General features: G+C 44.4%; 1 protein-coding gene across 2 annotated transcripts in view; it reads right to left on the bottom strand.

Moving 5' to 3' along the window:
• NBR1 (NBR1 autophagy cargo receptor) overlaps nt 1-19,753 on the bottom strand; it is a 187,981-nt gene that overhangs the window by 64,845 nt on the left and 103,383 nt on the right. For both annotated transcript variants that reach the window (XM_077459505.1, XM_077459506.1), the window contains exons 8-13: nt 13,907-14,115; nt 7,305-7,454; nt 7,035-7,223; nt 5,542-5,701; nt 3,266-3,553; nt 2,984-3,115 (exon numbers count right to left, since the gene is read on the bottom strand). In XM_077459505.1, coding sequence (XP_077315631.1) covers nt 2,984-3,115; nt 3,266-3,553; nt 5,542-5,701; nt 7,035-7,223; nt 7,305-7,454; nt 13,907-14,115 — 1,128 coding nt within the window. The remainder of the gene's footprint in view (nt 1-2,983; nt 3,116-3,265; nt 3,554-5,541; nt 5,702-7,034; nt 7,224-7,304; nt 7,455-13,906; nt 14,116-19,753) is intronic.

Raw genomic sequence — 19,753 nt, 5'->3', positions numbered from 1 at the left:
CATCCATCAAGTCTGGAGGGGGCCATCCAAGTTTGCCATCTGCCATCTTTGCTTGATTATATGCCTTGATTTAATCATTGTTTTTACCCACATTTGTTTTTTTATGGACAATCACATTTAAAACTGTTGTGTATCGCTGCACTATTGGACTTTCAATTGAATTTCTACCCCTATTTGTAGAACGGCAATAATTCTGCCTGTATCTCCAAGGGTGCCAACCCTTGGATTCATACCCGGAAACACAAGCCTGCCAGACTCTATAATATTTAGTTCTGGAAGCTGGATTTCTTGCATTAATGAGGGTAGAGGTAACTGACCCGGAGAGCCCACGTTTCTTCAGAATGTGGTTTCAATAGCCAAGCCGTTAAATTTAGAGACCGTAAGGAAGGATGGAATATCGGTCTCTGTGTGAGCAGATCTGGCCTTAGTGGGAGGGACCATGGGCCCTCCACTGCCATCTTTACAATTTCTGCATACTGGTGCCACCAGAATTACCAGCTTTCGTTCCAGTTTTATCCCGCAAAGAAATCGAGGCAGCAACTGAATGGGGGGGGGGGGGGGGGGGGTAATACATAGGTCAGTGAGAACTGCTCCCATGAAGTCACCAACGCATCTGTTCCGCATGTGAGTGGATCCCTTGTTCTGGCCACAAAGTTGACTAACTTCATGTTGAACCTGTACGCTAGAAGATCTAAGTCCGGAGTCCCCCATCTTTGGCAAACAGCCCGAAATATGTCGGGGTGGAGAGATCATTCCCCTGGGAATAACTGCTGGCGACTTATATAGTCTGCCTGCCAATTTTCTAATCCTGGAATGAATACTGCCGAAAGACACGGAACATTCCTTTCTGCCCAAGTTAGAATATGGTTCACCTCTCTCTGCGCTGAGAGACTTCTGGTGCCCCCTTGGAGATTGATTGATATAGGCCACAGCTGTGGCATTGTCTGATTGAATCCTGACAAGGGAATCCTGTAAGCTGAAAGTCCAGGTCTTTAGAGCCAGACGTACTGCCTGAATCTCTAGGATATTGATGGGCAAGGTTCTTTTGGTTCTTGACCACTTTCCCTGGACAGTGGTCTTTTCTAGTAAGGCTGGCGTCCGTTGTTACCACTTTCCAGATGACTGGTCTGAAGGATTTTCCTGTCAGCAGATTCTGGGTTAGTAAGCACCAAGTGAGGCTTTGGGACACTCTTGGGGACAGCTGCGTTGGCAAGTCTAAAGCTTGAATTGTTTTGATCCAAGCGGACAGGATATGGTTTTGCAACAGTCTTGAATGAAACTGGGCATAGGGAACTGCTTTGACCGAATCCACCATGGTTCCTAGTAACCTCATGCAATGGAGGGGTCACCCTTTTACCTGACCATCCCCACCAGCTCCTTGATGGAGTTGATCTTTGCCTGAGTCAAGAACATCCTTTCCTGGGCTGTGTCTATGACCAAACCATAGTACTCCAGTCTCTTTTGCAGTATTAAGGAAGATTTTTCTAGGTTGAGAACCCAACCCAAACTTTTCAGATAGTTGGTTGTGGTGCGATTGATCTATTAGCAATAGATCGTCTAGGTGCGCTAAAACTGTTATGCCCTGTGCCCTTAACCTGGCTAGAGGTGGGGCCAGCACCTTGAACACCCGGGGTGCTGTGGCTAGCCTGAAGGGTAGGGCTACAAATGGAAAATGCTGCTGTTCTAACTCAAACCGCAGAAACTTTTGAAGAGCGGGAAATATAGGGACATGCAGATATGCATCCCTGATGTCGACTGATGCCAGAAGTTCTCCTCCTAGAAGGATAGAAACTACCGACCTGATCGTCTCTATGTGAAAGGAGCGGATCTTCAAGAACGGATTTAGATCTCTTAGATCTAGAATGGGTCTGGCGTCTCCATCTGACGTCTCCCCAGTCCTTGCTCTTTTGTGGGGATCTGTATGATCACCATTTGAGATATTAATCAGTCTAGTGCCTAAAACAGAGATTGTCTCTTCTCTGGATCTTTGGGAATGCTTGACCTCAGAAAGTGAGACAGTGAAAAGTCCAGAAATTCCAGCTTGTACCCCAGCGTTACCATGGCGATGACCCATCTGTCCTAAATCTCCTTTTTCCAGACTTCTGAAAACTGCAGAAGTCTTCCCCCCACCTTGGTGAGGGGGGGGGGGGGGGGGGGGGGTTGCCTCTTAAAGTGGTGTTGCCACCAAAAAAAAAAAAATAGTTTAAAAAATTCTTAAAAAAAATAAATAAAAAAAAAATAAAAATATTGGGAATTTTTTTTTTTCACTCACCTCTAAATGCCTGTTGCTAGGAGGTCCCTCATAGTCTGCCTTCTTCATTGCCCGGGCTGGTGACATCACTTCCCCTCGCGCCGCACAGTCAAATGGGACCGGTCACATGTCCCAGATGACTGTGTGGCATATGACGGCGTGCGCAGTGGGTGCCCGGCTGTGAAGATGACATCACTCGGTGACCCCACCTAATGCCAATAGAAGTAGTGGCACACCACGCAACTAGCATTAGAGTGGGAGAGAGCGTTGAGTCAACATCGGAGGAAGAATAGAGGGAGAAGACAGTGCAGAGAGGAGGAGACCCAGCAGAGGCAGAATACAGCGGACAGAGGGAGAAGAACCGGAGCAGGCTAGAAGACATCAGCAGAGAAGAACTGGCAGAGGCAGAAGACATCTTCGGAGGAGGGAGAAGAAATCGGAAGAGTCCCTGGAGCTGCCTTAATAAATTACTTTAAAAACCTGTGTACTGCGTTTTTATTTTTGACACTTTTTTTTTAGGTGAATGGGTATAAAGCTTTGACAAAAAAAAAAAGCTGATTGGTTACTATGCACAGCTGCACCAGATTCCATGTGCCCCAGCTTTAGTTAATACATCCCCCCATGTTCCTAAATGAACTTTAGTAGACCCCAATTAGTTACTACATAGAAGAGTAATGTTTTTTGTTTTTTTTTATTTACAGCAAAAACCACTTTAACCAATATAAGGCTTACCTGAGCCGTGAGAAGATCGACAGAAGGAATGTACATTTCTCGGTCACTGTCTGCGCTCCTCAAGTGACTGGAAGTTGTGGTTAGTGACTCCTTAACTGGACATCCCCTGATCTGGGAAGCACTGTATTCCTCCTGCCCATTACAAATAGTTTTATAGATATATATATTTCAAATTATTACATACTGGTGTAAACAATATATTGGCAAAAATTTCCAAATATCAGATATAAAATAAGTAAGATCATCGCTGTGTCATTCTTATAAAGTGCTGCTGGCACTCACCTCTTCCTGGTCTTTCTGGCTACTGATTTTGATGGAAGACATCTCTTTCGCCAGATCATCAAGGTTGTCCGTACAAGGAAGAGAATCAACCGTAATGCTACACCAGATCCGAGGTCCAAATTGCTCACCCTTATGTGCAAGCCTCCAGTGTGAGGTGTATGTTCCCTCCAGTGCTGGAGCTACAAATTCCACTGACAGAACGCCCACTTGACCAGGAAGCAAGGATGGTACAGGAGCATCTTTTCGGGAAGAGGATGCTAATGTCAGATTTCCCCACATGAATTTCAGCTAAAAAATTAAAGAAGAAGCACAGGTGATCAAATACCTGACTGACAAGTTATCCCTTGGTATTGTTTTCTCATCATAATTACTAGGAGCGACAAGAACCGTCTTACAGGATGCACAGTAAAGCACTAGAATAATATAATTTTTGGTACTTTGGTAATTAACACAGGAAGGAAGGGGGGAGAGCCACCCAAGTGCAGTATCACAAGGGGTTTATTAAAACAACATAAAAAGTCAAATGTAAAGGTGTTGTTGCTAAAAACATCAAGGCAAATATATGAATTGGGTTTGAACAGTATTAAGAAAAAGCAAGTAATGATTTAAAAGGCAAATAAATATATATAAAGTCCAAAAGGGACAAGCCCAACGCCATAAATATATAAATGTGAATCTTCTGGTTTGATGTGCCTTCAAAAAGCTTCACCACGAGTGCTCATGAGGTAGATGGCAACTCACTAAAGGTGTCTGACCACTTTTTACAGTAGGTCAAAAGGCGCTTAGATTGAATGAACCAGAGGAATCCTAGGTAGGTATCTCGCCGCTGTGTAATCACCTCCAGATGGCGGCTGAGGGATAAGACTCCACCAAGGAAACACAAAAAAACTCTTAAGGTGTAGTAAGTTTTAATCATTTTTTTTTAAAAGATAACAAAAGATCTTTGCATTCACATGTGACTGTGCTATGCCCAACACTAAGGTGTCTACAACATGTACGGATGGATATATCGGAAACGCGGCAGCTTGCATCCATGCCTTGTTCTGGAGGAGCAGACTGCTCCGAGCGCATAGCCCATTTCCATTCAGCATTCCAGCAACTCTGTCCTTTCCTGGTGACGAAACATCTGCCGTTCCAGGCTGATTTGGTATGGACTTCCTACACACCACAGGAACTTTCATTCCCCTCCTAAGGCTTTCCAGGGAACCTGTACCCGGCAGACCATGCAGGAGAAGGACTCAGGACCTTCTGGTAGATTAGCAAGTTCACAATAAGCCTTTCCTCATCTTACTTGTTGCAAGTGTTTTTAACCATTGTTTTAATAAACCCCTCATGATACTGCACTTAGGTGGCACTTACCCCTTCCTTGTGTTTGTTTACAGAACTGGCTCAACTCTGAGAATAGCAGCCCCACGGTGCTTCACATACCTGTGTCCAGGCATCAGAGACTATAATCTCCACTCCAGCAGCTTCTGCTGCATGTTTTACCTGAACTGTTGTCTAGCACAGGGGTAGGCAACCTCGGCCTTCCAGCTGTGATGAAACTACAAGTCCCATGAGACATTGCAAGACCCTGACAATCACAGGTATGACTCCTAGAGACAGAGCCATGATGGGATTTGTAGTTTCACCACAGCTAGAGTGCCGAGTCTGCCTACCCCTGGTCTAGCATATGCATCTGATCTGATCTTATGACCTTTTGGATATTCACGCAGGAAATTAAAATTTCTGGAACTTCAATAATTCAGACAGAAACTTCAAATTTCTGGTACTTTGATGATTCACACAGGATCTGCCAAATTCTGGTACTGTGATAATTCACACAGCAATGGACAATCCTTAGGACAACATTAGCTCACACCGGAAGTGACATAATCTGTATCCTCCAAGGGCGGCACAGTGGTGTAGTGGTTAGCACTCTCACCTAGCAGTAAAAGGGTCGCTGGTTCAAATCACAACCACGACACTACCTGCCTGTAGTTTGCATGTTCTCCCTGTGCCTGCGTGGGTTTCCTCCGGGTACTCCGGTTTCCTCCCACACTCCAAAGACATGCAGGTAGGTTTATTGGCTTCTGTTCAAAAAATGGCCCTAGTATATGAATGGGGACCTTGGATTGTGAGCTCTTTCAGTGTAGGGACCAATGTGAGTGTGCCATGTACAGGGATAGGGGTAGACACTCACTCAGGTTGAACTGGATGGACTGGTGTCTTTATTCAACCTTACTAATTATGAAACTATGATAATAAGAGGCTAAAAAAAAAAATAAGTTCTTTACCTTTGTGTCCATGTTCCATTTCACATTCCCTGTGTTCCTCATCCTCCAGTGTTTGATGAACCTGGTTCCAGGCTGTAGGTGAGTCCCATCAGGTAAATTCTCATCCACGAACACAGCACTAAGTGTAGGGATGAATTGGGTGCAAGGTTCCATGGGAATTCTACAAGGGTAAGAATAAAATAATGGTCAGTACCATAAAGCTAGTAAACAAACCCATTTAGCATCTTGAGTGAATCCCAGATTGATGCAACATGTCAGTTTCCACACTCATTTAAGCAGTGGAAAGGAAGACTGCCTATCAGAGTGATAGTCAAAAAGAATATGTGGAAGAGAGAAGGCTGGCTAGATCTGAGAACTGCCATGAAGTATAAAAAATGTAAGGTTATAGCAGCGCAGGATTCCCTCATTTAAAAGGTATGTAAAAATGAGACCACTAGCAGCTGCTGCACTATATCTTTGCAGCCTGTTCATTTGCTTTATGATCTACCTGAAGGGTATAATGGTAAGTAGATATTAAACACTTTAGCTCTTCCACCTGTACACCTCCCAAGAATCAGTGCAAATTTTACATTTCTGCTATGGGCCTATTTATTCAACTTTAACTTTGTCATCAATAAATTGCATTCCGGGTATTCGTCCCTGAGCGCATATTGCCCTAAAGGCAAGTACCGTTCGGTGCGTCTTCTAGTCTCATCCAGCCACAGCAGCTGTCAGCCTCTCATATAGTTTGACAGGCTGCCGGCTTCAGGGCTGTACGATGCACACCTGTGCCCTAAATGCCCAGTGTGCATGTGGCGTTAGTGGACAAACAGTGAAGATCTCCAGAGTAGGGCTAAAGGTATCTGACACTGGTGGTTACAATAGGTCTAAGCAGGGCTGTTAAGGCTAATGTAAAAAAAGATAATGATAATAATAATTATTTGTTGATTTAATTCGAACTATGCATAAAAAAAATTGATACATGGACATTATTCAGAAAAAGACATTTGGGAAATGGGTATCTACCTATGACAGTGAAAGTCTATACAGGTCATTTTTATTACAATAAGAGTCTAATACTACTGGGTATGGATGAAGCAAAGCAAACAGACTTCCAAACAGAATTTGGAATGTACATGACATTTAAAAATCCGTCGCAAGGCGATGTTGGCAATGATTTGTGTTTATGACTTTTTAGGATCCTATTGATTCATTATATTTTAATGATGTAAAAACTTGTATATTGTTTTAAAATTGAGCATTATCTTGTTTATTCTACTTAATGGACAATCCATTGCCAGACAATGACATCCTTACTTGGCTTCATATTTCTCCCTACAGATGTCCTTGTGAGATACTGTTAGAGAAGCCAGCATGTGCTTTAGTATGCCAGCAATACAAATCTGAAATATTTGTTTTGGAAAGCGATCACTGTGATCAATAAGGGCTTTTAATATACAGTATTAGTCAAGTTATTTTCCTTTTATCAGGAAATATACCAAATAAGTTCTTACACAAGAGGACTGCTTGGCGAGTTCTCTGCTGGTGGGTTTGGGGAGTCTAAGGAATGCCAACGATGGAACCTACGATGGAGTTTTAGTTGCTTCTCCAACTCCTTCATTTCTGATTTACGTTGTCTCTTTTCTGCTCTCAGACGTTGCTTCTCTGCTTTCAGGAATGTCTTGTGCATTTGTTTCTGTAATCTGTGATGGAAAATAAATGAATGGCGACTGCACATGAACATACCACAATGCTAAACCCATTACAAGACAAGCATGACATACTTGACGTGATCCATGGAGAAGGTAGGAGGTGGATGTGGTTCTTCTGCACTGGGTTCCAATGGTCTCCTCATTTTCAAAAACAGGTGGTTGGGATCATGGTCACATCCACCAGCCTCACATGACTCACAGATGCTAAATGATGGGCAAGTGCTGTTAGGAAGCAAAGGCAGAGTTAATACTTTGGTTTTCTTCAAGTAAAAAAAGCAAAAAAATAAATAAAAATCAACTATGTGAATGTAAGCAGAAATATCTACAGCTGTAACAAAACTACCGTAGGAAATGGAAATGGTTAAAATCACTGTCGAGGACTACTTCCAAAATCCGCAAAAATAAAGGGGGAATAGCAGCCACACGGAGGCAACTCTTTGTATATAATAGGAATAAACCTTAAAAAATTTAATACAGTTGTGTTTAAAAGTTTGCATACCCTGGCAGAAATCCTGAAATTTTCACATGGATATTGAAAATCGACTGTCCATGCCAAATAACTGTCTTTTATTTAAGGATAGTGATCATATGAAGCCACTTATTATCACATAGCGGTTTGGCTCCTTTTTAAATCATAATGTAAATTGCCAGAAAGAAGCCTTTACTTTAAGGTATTTGGCACAATGTAACCGGGCTTTTTTATGACATTGGTGCAGTAAAGGCTTCTTTCTGGCAACTTGACCATGCAGTTCATTTTTGTTCAAGTATTGTGCTCCTTAAAAACAACCACATTGTCTTTTTCCTGAGCAGCCTGGATTTCTCCTCAGGTTACCTGTGGGTTTGTCTTTGCATCCCGAACAATTCCTCTGGCAGTTGTGGCTGCAAACTTTCTTGGTCTACCTGATCTTGGCTTGGTATCAAGAGATCCCTGAATTTTCCACTTCATAAGAAGTGATTGAACAGCACTGGCATTGGACTGGCATTTTCAAGGCTTTAGATTTTTTATTTTTTTTTCCCATATTTATAAAATTCCATTATCTTGTTACTCAGGTCTAACATTTTTTTTCTGCTCCCGTGGCTCAGCATCTAGCCTGCTCAGTGCACCCACGTGAGAGCCAACAAATTCATTGACTATTCATACAGACCTCAATTGAAAATACACAGATGTGGGAAATAAACCTTTAATGAATATTTTAACCTGTGTACCGTATGTCACCTTGTATGTCTGTACCAAGGCCAAACATTCCAGGGTATGTAAACTTTTGATCAGGGCCATTTGGGTAATTTCTATTGTCATTATGATCACTGTCCTTAAATAAAAGACAGTTTTTTGGCATGATCCGTCATATTTTCAAGATCAATGCCAAAATTTCACAATGCAAACTTTTGAGCACAACTGTATAATGCTGCTCACCAATTCTTGGATGTGGTGGCTGCATCTGTTTTCTTTTTTAGGCTTTTTCCTTTTTTTTTTCACTTGGTGATCCAGCCACTATAATGTGTTACTTTTCAACTTTCCTTATAAGGCAAAAGTGGAAGTTAGATGGATAACAAACCATTTAACACTGGCAGGGGTGCTTACAATAGGAACATTTATACCAAAAGGCAAAAAAGAAAAAAAAAAAACTGTTTTGGTAACTGCTTGAACAGTGTTACCTGGAGCTTTAATTTGTTATTGACAATACATATCCCAATGCTGATGTGTTCAACGTATTTTTGGTGAAAAAAAATAAAATCACAATAAGCGATTATATATTGATTGGTTTGCACAAAAGTTATAGTGTTTACAAACTATAGGATAGATATTTGGACTCTTATTTATTTTTTTAATCATGTTTACTAGTAATGGTGGCGATCTATCATTTTTAGCAGGACTGCTACATTGCTGCGGACAAATCTGACCCCATGTGATGCTTTTTGGGGACCAGTGACATTATTACAGTGATCAGTGCTTAAAAAATGCATTGATCAATGTATAAATGACACTGGCAGGGAAGGGGTTAATTGTGTTCCCTGGGTGTGTTCTGTGTGGGGGATGGGCTTACTGGGACAACACAGAGATCGCTGTTCCTGATCACTAGGAACAGCAGATCTCTGAGTTGTCACGTCAGAACGGAGATCCGCCTTGTTTACAGAAGTAGATCCCTGTTCTGCTTCTCTTCACCATGATTGCAGGTGGCTGGCGAACATCGAGTCCTCCGGACCTGCGGGCAAATTGCCATGGCGGGCGCGCGCCCACTGTATCTCATACATGGTTAGTACAGGTACATCGGTTCCCACTGCTAGGCCGCCCTGTAGCAGTATAGCTGTGGTGGGCAGTCCAGAAGTGGTTAAGAGAGGTATAGACTTTAGAAGAGAGACATATAATTTTTCCCCTGTACAAATCATTAAGACCCATCTGGAATATGCAGTTCAGTTTTGGGCACCAGTTCTCAAAAAGGATCTGGAGAAAGTGCAGAGAAGGGCAACCAAATTGATAAGCGGCATGGAGGAGCTCAGCTTTGAGGAAAGATTAGAGGAACTGAATTTATTCTCTCAACAAAAGAGGAGAATAAGCAGGAATATGATCAACATGTATAAATACATCAGTGGTCCATAGAGTGAACTTGATGTTGAGTTATTCACTTTAAGGTTCCTCACAGAGGACACGAGGGCACTCTTTACATCTGGAGGAAAGGATATTTCATCTCCAAATACGGAAAGGTTTCTTCACAGTAAGAGCTGTGAAACTGTGGAATAGACTCCCTCCAGAGGTGGTTCTGGCCAGCTCAGTAGATTACTAGGGATGCACCGAATGGGTTTTTTGGTGCCGAAACCGATACCGAAAATGAAAAATACACTAGGCCGAAAACCAAAACCGATACCGAAACAGCACCGATACCGAAAATGACTGTTTTAAAAAAATATTTTTATACAGGAGGTGGTCAGAGACTGGGGACATGGTACAGGAGGTGGTCAGAGACTGGGGACATGGTACAGGAGGTGGTCAGAGACTGGGGACATGGTACAGGAGGTGGTCAGAGACTGGGGACACGGTACAGGAGGTGGTCAGAGACTGGGGACACGGTACAGGAGGTGGTCAGAGACTGGGGACACGATACAGAAGGTGGTCAGAGACTGGGGACACGATACAGAAGGTGGTCAGAGACTGGGGACACGATACAGGAGGTGGTCAGAGACTGGGGACACGATACAGAAGGTGGTCAGAGACTGGGGACACGATACAGAAGGTGGTCAGAGACTGGGGACACGATACAGAAGGTGGTCAGAGACTGGGGACACGATACAGAAGGTGGTCAGAGACTGGGGACACGATACAGAAGGTGGTCAGAGACTGGGGACACGATACAGAAGGTGGTCAGAGACTGGGGACACGATACAGAAGGTGGTCAGAGACTGGGGACACGATACAGAAGGTGGTCAGAGACTGGGGACACGATACAGAAGGTGGTCAGAGACTGGGGACACGATACAGAAGGTGGTCAGAGACTGGGGACACGGTACAGAAGGTGGTCAGAGACTGGGGACACGGTACAGAAGGTGGTCAGAGACTGGGGACACGGTACAGAAGGTGGTCAGAGACTGGGGACACGGTACAGAAGGTGGTCAGAGACTGGGGACACGGTACAGGAGATGGTCAGAGACTGGGGACACGGTACAGGAGATGGTCAGAGACTGGGGACACGGTACAGGAGATGGTCAGAGACTGGGGACACGGTACAGGAGATGGTCAGAGACTGGGGACACGGTACAGGAGATGGTCAGAGACTGGGGACACGGTACAGGAGATGGTCAGAGACTGGGGACACGGTACAGGAGATGGTCAGAGACTGGGGACACGGTACAGGAGATGGTCAGAGACTGGGGACACGGTACAGGAGATGGTCAGAGACTGGGGACACGGTACAGGAGATGGTCAGAGACTGGGGACACGGTACAGGAGATGGTCAGAGACTGGGGACACGGTACAGGAGATGGTCAGAGACTGGGGACACGGTACAGGAGATGGTCAGAGACTGGGGACACGGTACAGGAGATGGTCAGAGACTGGGGACACGGTACAGGAGATGGTCAGAGACTGGGGACACGGTACAGGAGATGGTCAGAGACTGGGGACACGGTACAGGAGATGGTCAGAGACTGGGGACACGGTACAGGAGATGGTCAGAGACTGGGGACACGGTACAGGAGATGGTCAGAGACTGGGGACACGGTACAGGAGATGGTCAGAGACTGGGGACACGGTACAGGAGATGGTCAGAGACTGGGGACACGGTACAGGAGATGGTCAGAGACTGGGGACACGGTACAGGAGATGGTCAGAGACTGGGGACACGGTACAGGAGATGGTCAGAGACTGGGGACACGGTACAGGAGATGGTCAGAGACTGGGGACACGGTACAGGAGATGGTCAGAGACTGGGGACACGGTACAGGAGATGGTCAGAGACTGGGGACACGGTACAGGAGATGGTCAGAGACTGGGGACACGGTACAGGAGATGGTCAAAGACTGGGGACACGGTACAGGAGATGGTCAGACTGGGGACACGGTACAGGAGATGGTCAGAGACTGGGGACGTGGTACAGAAGATGGTCAGACTGGGGACATGGAACAGGAGATGGTCAGAGACAGAGGACGTGGTACAGGAGGCATCTCCCATTGCAGCCAGTGTGCCCCATTGCAGCCAATTGCAGCCAGTGTGCCCCATTGCAGCCAGTGTGCCCCATTGCAGCCAGTGTGCCCAATTGCAGCCAGTGTGCCCAATTGCAGCCAGTGTGCCCCATTGCAGCCAATTGCAGCCAGTGTGCCCCATTGCAGCCAATTGCAGCCAGTGTGCCCCATTGCAGCCTGTGTGCCATTTTGCAGCCAGCCTGTGCACTGTGTGCAGGGAAGAGAGCCGCCTCTGCCGCCTGTTTGATAACAGCGCCGGGAACATCACAGCTTTCATTTCAATTGCTGTGTGTTCCCGGCCGTGCGCCGTCACACGCAGCCCCTCCCCCTTGTCCGGGCACTTTGATAGACAGATCATCCGTCCAATCCTGCGGATGATCTGTCTATCTAAGTGCCCGGACAAGGGGGAGGGGCTGCGTGTGACGGCGCACGGCCGGGAACACACAGCAATTGAAATGAAAGCTGTGATGTTCCCGGCGCTGTTATCAAAAAGGCGGCGGAGGTGGCTCTCCTGCGCTATGATGGGCGTCACCAGGGGCGGGGCCCCGCCCCCACCCAGGCCACACCCCATTTTCGGCTCCATTATCGGCCTTTTTTCTCTTTCGGCAAATTGACGAAAAGGGCATTTTCGGCCGATATGTTTCGGCGGCCGAAATTTCGGTGCATCACTATAGATTACTTTTTAAAAAGGCCTGAATTCTTTTCCAAATATACAAAATATAACTGGATAGTAACATTTACAGGTAAAGTTAATCCAGGAAATATCCAATTGGCTCTCTTTGGGGGGGGGAATGTTTTCCCCTGCTGGAGCAAATTGGATTATGCTTTGTTTTTTTTTTTTGTTTTTTTTTGCCTTCCTCTGGATCAACTGTGGATATAGGATTGTGTATTTGGGGTTTGATTTGTTTTTTTTAAGTTTTCCTTTTATTGGTAGAACTGGATGGACTTGTGTCTTTTTTCAACCAGACTAACTATGTCACAGAATTCAAGGAAGTAATTGTGTGTAATTCCTAAAAATCATTCAGATGAATATTAGTAGGTTAGAAATACATTTTAAATAAATTAAAATGCAATGTAGAAATGAATTTATGATTTGACCTTAGATATCATTTAATGCAAAGTGGTAAAAAATGGTAATTCTGTAGAGGGCTGCTCAAACTGTTGGCACTATATAAGCTTTCATTTGCATTGTCATGCGATTTGAGTCACATCCTATTGCCAGAAATCGTTTAAATCGGTCCAACACCGACTTTGTGGTGCCGCACAGATTTGAAAAAGTTGTACATGCACTACTTTTGGCAATTTCGGTGTGACTTGAATAGACATCCAAGCATGTAAGAAGCCACAAAGATGTCTTCAAAGTCTCACTGAAATGCAGCTTTGAAATCGGGCAATTTCAGGTGACGTTGCATAATTTCAAAGCCACTGTCAATGTGAACGGGGGCTAAATCCGGTATAATAAAAATAATTCAAATGTAGAATAGTTTCTGATAGCAAACAGTACTGATGCAAAAATATATTAGTTTGGCTTCCATTTATTTTTACATTGAAATAATGTTTCTCCTGGTCCCATTTCTCATTGCTGATGAGTGCAGATATCAGATTATTGCCATTTTCAGTAAACTGAGTTTTTTTTTTTTTTTTTTTTTTTTTTAACTAGGTTCCATTGGGAAATTTTACTTTTACATCCTGTCCTGGAGATGCAACAGAAAGTGAGAGGAAATATCTCCAAAGTCAGGAGAATTTTCTTTTACTATAGTCGTCACCAGAACAGGTATTCTCATTGGAAGATTGTCTCACACCTTTTGTTGACATTAAAGCGGAATTACACCCAAAAGTGGTGACTCCTAACCCCCTGGTTTTTGTTTTTTTAATTGATATATTTACCCAGTAACTCCAGATCTAGGAAAGGAGGGATGTGGTCTCTTTTTTTTGGTTGTTTGCAATATAGACAGTGATCAACTTTCCACATAACCCTCCCAATACAGAAGCAACCTTACCTACACTGGTAACGTATGCCCAGTATCCTTTTTTTGCAATTATTGCAGGCCAAAAGCCAGTCATACAGAGAGCCCATAGAACTTGTCTGTTCTGGTTCTGGCGCTGAAGAGGAACTGCTGTCTGACATCCAGTCTGGGCTCTGCGACAGCCTATCCTTCATTACTTCTGTTACTTTTACTACTGTTTCATTTATGATTTGCTCCTTAAACTGGATAAAAGGGAGAAAGTGAAACATGCAAAATATTTAATGAAAAACAATTTTTAAAGTAGTAAGAAACTACGTTTTTTTTTTTTATATTTTATGTAAAAAAAAAACACAAACGCACACACACGATTAAATGAACAACAATCAAACAAATGTTGCCACCATTTGATACAAGTTGGTTTTCTCAGGCATGATGGGACACAGACAAGGTGAACAGCCTATGGGTGTAATTCTCTTACAGGGAGCCACAGGTACAACGTACAGCACCGCTGCCAGGAGCCTGCGAAGATCAATGAAAGGCTGAAATAAGCATAGGCTATACACATGTGCACACATACCTGCATGCAAGTACTACTCGGATGAGCATATATCCGTTTGCAGCCTCTGCTTATTTCAACCTGTCATTGATCTTGTCAGGATGCTGACAGCAGGCTGTACGCTGCACCTGCAGTTGGTCTAACACATGGTATGTAACCAAAACTGAGATTTTAACACCTAAAGTTGTTAATACAGAAAACACTACGGTTTGTAATTCATAGCAAATGAAAGGTAAATTTTAATAAGAAAATGCAATACTTGACTAAATGCCCTGTACACACGAGCTTGGATGACTTTTCCAACGGAACTCCGCTCAAGCTTGGCTTGCATACACACGGTCACACAAGTTCTCTGAACTTTCAACTGTCAAGAACGCGGTGACGTACAACACTACGACGAGCCAAGAAAATTAAGTTCAAATTGTTTCCAAGCATGCGTAGGAATTTTGCACGTCGGAATTTGTACAGACGATTGGAATTTCCGATCGGAAATTTTTCCAACCGAAAAATAGAGAACCTGCTCTCAATCTTTTGCTGGCTGGCATTCAAAAGCCCGATGGAGCATAGACACGGTCGGAATTTCTGACCAAATGCTCACATCCGACTTTTGCTGGCAGAATTTCTGATCGTGTGTATGGGGCTTTTTTTAAAGTATATTTGAATACTAATTAGAAGATAAATAGAAGTTTAAAATGTCATCATTTAAAAAACACCACAATGCTTTCAGCTGAGGAATCCAGCAAAGTAGCATAGCTTCCTCCACTTCTATGTGACCTTGTTCTTTACACCATTATCAAAAAGTCATGATGATATATGAAGATGACATAATGTCGGTTATGCTTCTGTGTCAATAACCATTTTTTTATAAAAACCAAAATAAATTACTAAAAGATGCAAACTTTCCATGAATGACTACAATTTTCGTGCACAAACTTAGAAAAGTTCAATACCAATATAGTGAATCTGTACTACAATATATAGAAACTCCATGTGTCTCAACTTGTTGAAGAAAACACCACGTGTCCTTTCACGCATTATGGATGTAAGTTTACCAGAACATGTGACTATCACTGAGAAGTCAAAAAGCACTTGTGCAAGTGACTTGCTGGACCTTTAAATTAACAAAAATGGTAGCTTGAGAGGAAAGAGTATTCCCTACTCTGTAATGATACCCCATAATAAACTGTTCTGCATGTCTGCGAATTGTTATACTAAATGCTACTAAATACATTAATGTACAGGTCATACACAGAGGAAAAGGGCAGTGAAGGAGTTAATGTACTGGTTACATACAGTAGCACGATGTCTATGACGGTGTTACTGTTCAAATGGGCAGGATATAGGAAGGTGAAGGGTTAATATTAGGGATCGACTGATTATTGCAGGCTAATATCAGCATTTTTTCAAAACATCGGTATCAGTCACAAACTAGACCGATATCACTGATATGGGTCTCCGTGGGCCCGTGGCCATCTTTTTGAGGCCCAGAAGCCAGCAGACCCAGTACGCAGAAGCATGCGGGACATGCACACAATGTCATTACGCCTCTGCGCACTGGGCCTAATGTTCTGAGTCTGACAGGCCTCCCTCGTCTCTCAGACGAGCACGCCAGCCAGCCACCCACAGTAAGGTGCCAGGCCACTGAGGCCAGCCAGCCGACACCAACCTACCCACCCACAGCAGGGTGCCAGTCAGTCCAGCCAGCAGCCACCCACGCAGGCACGCACAGCAAGGTGCCAGCCAGCAAGCCAGCCACAGCATGGTGCCAGTCAGCAAGCCCACCCACATCAGGTGCCAACCAGCAAGCCCACCCACATCAGGGTACCAGCCAGCAATCCCACCCACATTAGGGTGTCAGCCAGCAAGCCCAACACAGCAGGATGCCAGCCAGCAAGCCATCCACAGCAGGGTGTCAGCCAGCAAGCCATCCACAGCAGGGTGTCAGCCAGCAAGCCATCCACAGCAGGGTGTCAGCCAGCAAGCCCATCCACAGCAGGGTGTCAGCCAGCAAGCCCATCCACATCAGGGTGGCAGCCAGCAAGCCCATCCACATCAGGGTGGCAGCCAGCAAGACCACGCACAGCAGGGTACCAGCCAGCAAGCCACAGCAGGATGCCAGCCAGCAGGCCCACCCACATCAGGGGTGCAAGCCAGCAAGCCCACCCACATCAGGGTGTCAGCCAGCAAGCCCACCCACAGCAGGGTGCCAGGCCAGCCAGCAAGCCACAGCAGGGTGCCAGGCCAGCCAGCAAGCCACAGCAGGGTGCCAGGCCAGCCAGAAAGCCCACCCACATCAGGGTGCCAGAAAGCAAGCCCACCCACAGCAGAGTGCCAGCCAGCAAGCTCACCCACAGCAGAGTGCCAGCCAGCAAGCTCACCCACAGCAGGGTGCCAGCCAGCAAGCTCACCCACAGCAGGGTGCCAGCCAGCAAGCTCACCCACAGCAGGGTGCCAGCCAGCAAGCTCTCCCACAACAGGGTGCCAGCCAGCCACAGCAGAGTGTCAGCCAGCAAGCTCACCCACAGCAGGGTGCCAGTCAGAAAGCCCACTCACAGCAGGGTGCCAGCCAGCAAGCCCGCTCACAGAAGGGTACCTGCCATTTTCAACTTCGACTGCAGATGGATGCAGGGAGAAAAAGTAAAATTGTGGTCTGGGACTATTTCTCGTCTCAACCATCTCCAGGAAAAGCAGCAGTGTGCAACACATGCACAATGTGAGCATTGGATCAACAACTGCAAAAACAAAAAATACGTCAAATCTTTGGGCCCATCTAAGAGTTCATCATGTTGAATTATATAATTAAGCACAGAGGAGAAAACAAACTGAATCATGAAGTGAAATCCCACAATCCCAAACAACAATAAAAGAGATGTTTCAGAAAAAAGCTAATTGGCTAAATTCGGATGGAAGATCCCAACAGCTGGAAAAAGCAAACACAGAGATGATGGTTACAGATAACCAATCATTTACAATGGTGTCTGACTCTGGATTTCAGCGATTGATGTCCATAGCCAAGCCAAGGTACCCACTGAAGAGTGAAAAGTATTATCAAACTGAAATGCTGGGAAAGATTCACCAAAAGGTAGTTGAAAAAGTAAAAGCTATGCTATAACCAGATAATGCTGGCAACTCACTTTCCTTCACGGCTGACTGCTGGTCAGGACCAACAGAGTCACTAATGAGTCTTACATGCCACTTCATTGCCAGCAGGTGGACAAAAATGCAATTGGTGTTAAATACAAAGGTGATGCAAGGATCCCACACTGGGGAGTACATTAGAGAAATGTTTCTAGGCATGCTTCAAGACTGGGGAACAAAGATGCTTGTGCTTCATGGCAACGGTGCACACATGGTGAAAGGAATGAGGCTTGTGGTAAATGATGGTCTGTCAAGCCAGAGAGCATTGATATAATTGGCATGCTGAAGAGGTGCGCAGGCCATTTCCACCATTCAGTCCTTGCCAAACAGCGAGGTGCATTCAGGCAGCCCTTGGACTACCCAAACAGCCTAATTCAGGCTGTTCCAACACGTTGGAATTCAACACTTCACATGCTGCAAAGAATGCTGGAACAGAAGCGAGCTCTGAGCATCTATTCAGGTGAACATGGAGAATATACTGTAGTTGCCCTAAAACTGATCACTGGGACATTGTAGCCAATGTCATTGAGACCCTCCTACCCATAGAGGAAGTGACACTAGAGGCGAGTCATTACGACTCATCTGTGTCATCTGTCATCCCATGTGTGAGAGTGCCGAAAATGCTTCTTCAAGAATGAATGAAGGACCCGACACACGTGGCATTAAAACATTCAGGCAGGTTATGAGGGACAGCCTCCCCAAACACTTTGAAAAGCATGAAGATTAAAAAATGTTGTGCTGGCATGTCATTTGGATCCTAGATACAAGAATCATGCTTCTCTTCTGATGAGGTATTGGCCCAGGCAAAACAATGGCTGACAGAAGATCAACATGAGCTGCAAAAACAGACAAACGGCGAAAAAGTCAACGAGCAGAAGAGAATCTTCATCGTGGTCAATTTACTTCCATATTCAGAATGTTATTTTTCTGAATATGCATTAACCACTACAGCCCCGAACCAATAAACACCTTAAGGACCAGAGGTCTTTTTCCAATTTCGCACTGCGCTGCTTTAACTGGTAATTGCGCGGTCATGCAATATTGCACCCAAACGAAATTTGCGTCCTTTTCTTCCCACAAATAGAGCTTTCTTTTGATGGTATTTGATTGCCTCTGCGATTTTTATTTTTTGCGATATAAATGGAAAAAGATCGAAAATTTTGAAAAAAAAAGATATTTTCTTCTTTTTGTTATAAGAAAAATCGAATAAACTAAATTTTAGTCATACATTGAGGGCAAAATTTATTCAGCCACATGTCTTTAGTAAAAAAAATGTCAATAAGCGTATATTTTTTGGTTTGCGCAAAAGTTATAGCGTCTACAAACTAGAGTACATTTTCTGGAATTTACACAGCTTTTAATTTATGACTGCCTATCTCATTTCTTGAGGTGCTAAAATGGCAGGGCAGTACAAACCCCCCCAAATGACCCCATTTTGGAAAGTAGACACCCCAAGTAAATTGCTGATGGGTATGTTGTGCTCATTGAATATTTATTTTTTTTATCCTAAGGGATTGAATAATGACAAAAAAATAAGAACATTTTTTTACAAAAAGTTGTCACTAAAATGATATATTGCTCACACATGCCATGGTTATATGTGGAATTGCACCCCAAAATATATTCCGCTACTTCTCCCGAGTATGGGGATACCACATGTGTGGGACTTTTTGGGAGTCTAGTCGCGCACGGCACCCCGAAAACCAATCACCACCTTCAGGATTTCTAAGGGTGCAAATTTTTGATTTTACTCCTCACTACCTATCACAGTTTCGAAGGCCATAAAATGCCAAAATAGCACAAAACCCCCCCAAAATGACCCCATTTTGGAAAGTAGACACCCCAAGCTATTTATTGAGAGGCATGTTGAGTCAATGGAATATTTTATATTTTGCCACAAGTTGCGGGAATATTACAAACTTTTTTTTTTTTGCACAAAGTTGTCACTAAATGATATATTGCTCACACATGCTATGGGCAGAAGTCAAATTACACCCCAAAATAAATTCTGCTGCTTCTCCCGAGTACGGGGATACCACATGTGGGGGACTTTTTGGGAGCCTAGCCACGTACGGGACCCCGAAAACCAAGCACTGCCTTCCGGATTTAAATATAAAATGCTAGGGGGCGTGGCCAAGCAGCGCATGTAGGCAGACGTGTGTTCCCGGAGCTCCGCCGATCATCCG

The sequence above is a fragment of the Lithobates pipiens genome, unplaced genomic scaffold, assembly GCF_037356315.1.
Source record: "Lithobates pipiens isolate NorthernLeopardFrog02 unplaced genomic scaffold, aLitPip1_a1.2 Scaffold_28, whole genome shotgun sequence".
Lineage (NCBI taxonomy): Eukaryota > Metazoa > Chordata > Amphibia > Anura > Ranidae > Lithobates > Lithobates pipiens.
This window is presented reverse-complemented; position numbering and strand designations above follow the sequence as displayed.